Genomic DNA, 3,656 nt, shown 5'->3' with positions numbered 1-3,656 from the left:
AAAGTTTGGATGCAAATTGCCCCGCCATGACCTCATGTGCCCCACGCTGCAGTGGGAACTTCCTTTCTCCAGGCTTCGCGGCGTGGGCTTCAGTTGCTCCCAGGGGCCCAACTGGAGCGGCTCCTCCAAACTGCGGGTGAAGTCCCCGACTGGGGAAAGGACTCTTCCACTTACTCCACCATTTTCTTCACCTTCCCAATTTCAACTTCACTTTTCATCGTTGCCATGCGTGGCTTTAATGTCGACCCGCGGACGTGTTAAAGATCAAATGAAGGATTGTAACGGTTGCTTTCCATCCATCGCCCTGCGCCTAGGAAACAACGTGGTATAAATAAGCTAAACTAGCTGTGTGGTCTGTACCATAGGCCATTGCACAAGTAGGAATGGGAGCCCTGATCACAGAAATGCAGTACTTGGCTTATCAGGAATAACATGGGGACGATCATGGTCCTGATCGTCATCTGCTCAAGTGCGCTTACCAGGCCGGCTGCAGTAGACCAAGGCGAGGGTGCAAGCCGGGTGGTAGTGATGTTCATGGGCAACAAGGCTGCCTCTGTCCATCACAGATCCAACATTCGAACGGGATTCCAGAAAGGGACATGTCCTCCGTGAACTTGGACAAATGATGACGGCTGATAATGACATGATGACCGACCCCCAATTCCTGGAAACCACGACCCTGCATTTGCCTGTTGCCTCTGGTGTCTTGGCTAACGACTGTGGAAGGCGCCGCGGATAGCCTCTTCAGGCGAGAGAATTCCATTGCAAGCAAAGGAAAGATGCGAGAGACTCCAAAACCACAGATGGAAAGAAGGGGATCAATACGACTGGATACGACCCAAATACAAACCGGGGTCACAGTAACGTATCTTCACCGTGTGTACCTCGATGGACCCCCAGCCAGCAAATGAGCTTTCACCGAGCACGACGCGGCCCAATGGGGACAAGATGAACACTTCCACTTTGTCTGCTTCCCCGTAGTTCACCCGCTGGCCGCTGGCCTCCCCACGCACGACTCCGAGTCTGTGATCGTCCTCATTCTCCACGCACCCAACATCTACGAGTCCCACCGCTTGTCACTGGTTTCACAACGCAATGGGACGCCGTTTGGGGTCCTCGCAAGGCCCTGGCAAAAAGATGTTCACACTTCACACTGAACATGGGCGACATGGGACCTCTCCTTGTATTTGATTCGTCTTGGCCTGCGGTCATGGTGTCCGCCTCCCATGCTTGGGTTCGACCTCGATGAAGTTTAAATATCCACGGCCTCGCTCCCACCCAGAGCAAGTCTTGATCTCGAATTCCGTCATCCGTCACATTCCATCCCACTGAGCCAACCCAATATGGCGCCTCCAAAGTTTCTGGGCCTCTCAGGCCGACCACTCTCTCTGGCTGTCTCGACTGTAGCCACCACTGGCTTCCTTCTTTTCGGCTATGATCAAGGGTGAGCAGTCAACACCACGAACCTCACCAAGAAAACGAAACCGAATGCTAACAGACCTGAAACAGTGTCATGAGCGGTATCATTACCGCCCCCGCCTTCAACAACTTCTTCACCGAAACCAAAGACAACTCGACCATGCAGGGTCTCATCACTGCTATCTACGAAATCGGATGCTTGCTCGGTGCCATGTTTGTCCTCTGGACCGGCGACTTGCTGGGCAGACGCAAGAATATCATGGTGGGCGCCTTCATCATGGCTCTCGGTGTCATTATTCAGGTTACTTGCCAGGCCGGCTCCAGCCCCTTTGCTCAACTGTTCGTCGGCAGAGTCGTTATGGGTTTCGGCAACGGCATGAACACGTCGACCATTCCTACTTACCAAGGTACGTCCCGGCCTCACCAACCATGGACAAACAAAACGACGCTAACCGCCTTTTGCAGCTGAATGCTCAAAGACATCGAACCGTGGTCTTCTCATCTGCATTGAAGGTGGTGTCATTGCCTTTGGCACCCTGATTGCTTACTGGATCGACTACGGCGCGTCTTACGGTCCCGATGACCTCGTCTGGCGTTTCCCCATCGCTTTCCAGCTTATCTTCGCCATCTTCATCGTCATCCCCATGTTCTACCTTCCCGAGTCTCCCAGATGGCTTCTCAGCCACGGCCGCACCGAGGACGCCGACAAGGTCATTGCTGCTCTCCGTGGTTACGAGATCGACGGTCCCGAGACCCTCCAGGAGCGCAACCTTATTGTCGACTCCCTCCGTGCTTCCGGCGGTTACGGCCAGAAGAGCACTCCATTCAAGGCTCTCTTTACTGGCGGCAAGACCCAGCATTTCCGTCGTCTCTTGCTCGGCTCCAGCTCTCAGATCATGCAGCAAGTCGGTGGTTGCAACGCCGTCATCTACTACTTCCCTATCCTTTTCCAGGATTCCATTGGCGAGACCCACAACATGTCCATGTTGCTGGGTGGTATCAACATGATCGTCTACTCCATCTTCGCTACCGTCTCCTGGTTTGTCATTGAGCGAGTCGGTCGCCGTCGTCTGTTCTTGATCGGTAGCGTTGGCCAGATGCTTTCCATGGTCATCGTCTTTTCCTGCTTGATCCCCGACGACCCCATGAAGGCCCGCGGCGCCGCCGTCGGTCTTTTCACCTACATCGCCTTCTTTGGTGCCACCTGGCTTCCCCTCCCCTGGCTCTATCCCGCCGAGGTCAACCCCATCCGCACTCGTGGAAAGGCCAACGCCGTGTCTACCTGCGCCAACTGGATGTTCAACTTCCTCATCGTCATGGTCACTCCCATCATGGTCGACAAGATTGGCTGGGGAACTTACCTCTTCTTCGCCTGCATGAACGCCTCCTTCATTCCCATCATCTACTTCTTCTACCCCGAGACGGCCCGCCGCTCGCTCGAGGAGATCGACATCATCTTCGCCAAGGGCTATGTCGACAAGATGTCGTACGTCAAGGCCGCCAAGGAGCTGCCTCATCTCGCTCCCGAGGAGATCGAAACCTATGCCAACAGGTATGGTCTCGTCGACCGCGATTCCAACGGCGAGGGCGGTAACCGCCGCGACGAGGAGAAGTCGCGCGACCGCACCGACCAGAGCGACAGTGACACCCCCGCCCACGTCGATGTCGTCGACGAGCGCGGTGTCGAGTCCGGCTTCGGTGATGGTATCAACACCAAGAGCGAGCGTTAATGAGTTTGAAGACGTCCTTTTATTATGACATGAATGGTTGGGAAAAAGAAGGAAAAGGAAAATGAGGAGGTTGAATGGATGTTATATGCATACGGAACGACGAAAGCATTGATGAGGAAAGAGATGGAAGAAAGAGAAAGGGGTTTTACGGCCATAACCCTTGTGTGATGATGATACCCGCCGGGTGTTTGGTTTTTGTTGCTGTTGGCATCTGTCAGTCATGTCTTTTGACAGATGCCCCCATGTTTGTGGTTTACTGGCGCCTCATTTGCGCGACCTTGTTTTCTGCTTTTTCTTCCCTTTTTGCATTCTTTGCATTATACCACTGCTTGATGGTTTTGGTGTATAAATACCCCCGCGTATACCCCATAGAAGTCGAGTACTTTGGTCGGTCGATAGATGGACTAGTTAGATGCTAGATCTTTTGGCTCATACCTATCTTGAATAAAAAAAAAAATTATAAGATATTTGTCTGGTCACTGTTTAGTGCATGATGCTCCCGAGATG

At 53.3% G+C, this 3,656-nt stretch overlaps 1 protein-coding gene across 1 annotated transcript; it reads left to right on the top strand.

Moving 5' to 3' along the window:
* The first annotated feature begins 312 nt into the window (after positions 1-312).
* SMAC4_01499 (uncharacterized protein) lies at positions 313-3,177 on the top strand. The gene is made up of 3 exons (XM_003352618.2): positions 313-1,444; positions 1,510-1,826; positions 1,885-3,177. Exons 1-3 carry the CDS (start codon positions 1,344-1,346, stop codon positions 3,147-3,149), a joined length of 1,683 nt encoding a protein of 560 aa, XP_003352666.2. The 5' UTR covers positions 313-1,343; the 3' UTR covers positions 3,150-3,177.
* The last annotated feature ends 479 nt before the right edge of the window (positions 3,178-3,656 follow it).

Source organism: Sordaria macrospora, chromosome 1 (genome assembly GCF_033870435.1).
Source record: "Sordaria macrospora chromosome 1, complete sequence".
Lineage (NCBI taxonomy): Eukaryota > Fungi > Ascomycota > Sordariomycetes > Sordariales > Sordariaceae > Sordaria > Sordaria macrospora.
Note: the sequence above shows the minus strand (reverse complement) of the source record. Positions and strands in the feature narration are given on the sequence as shown.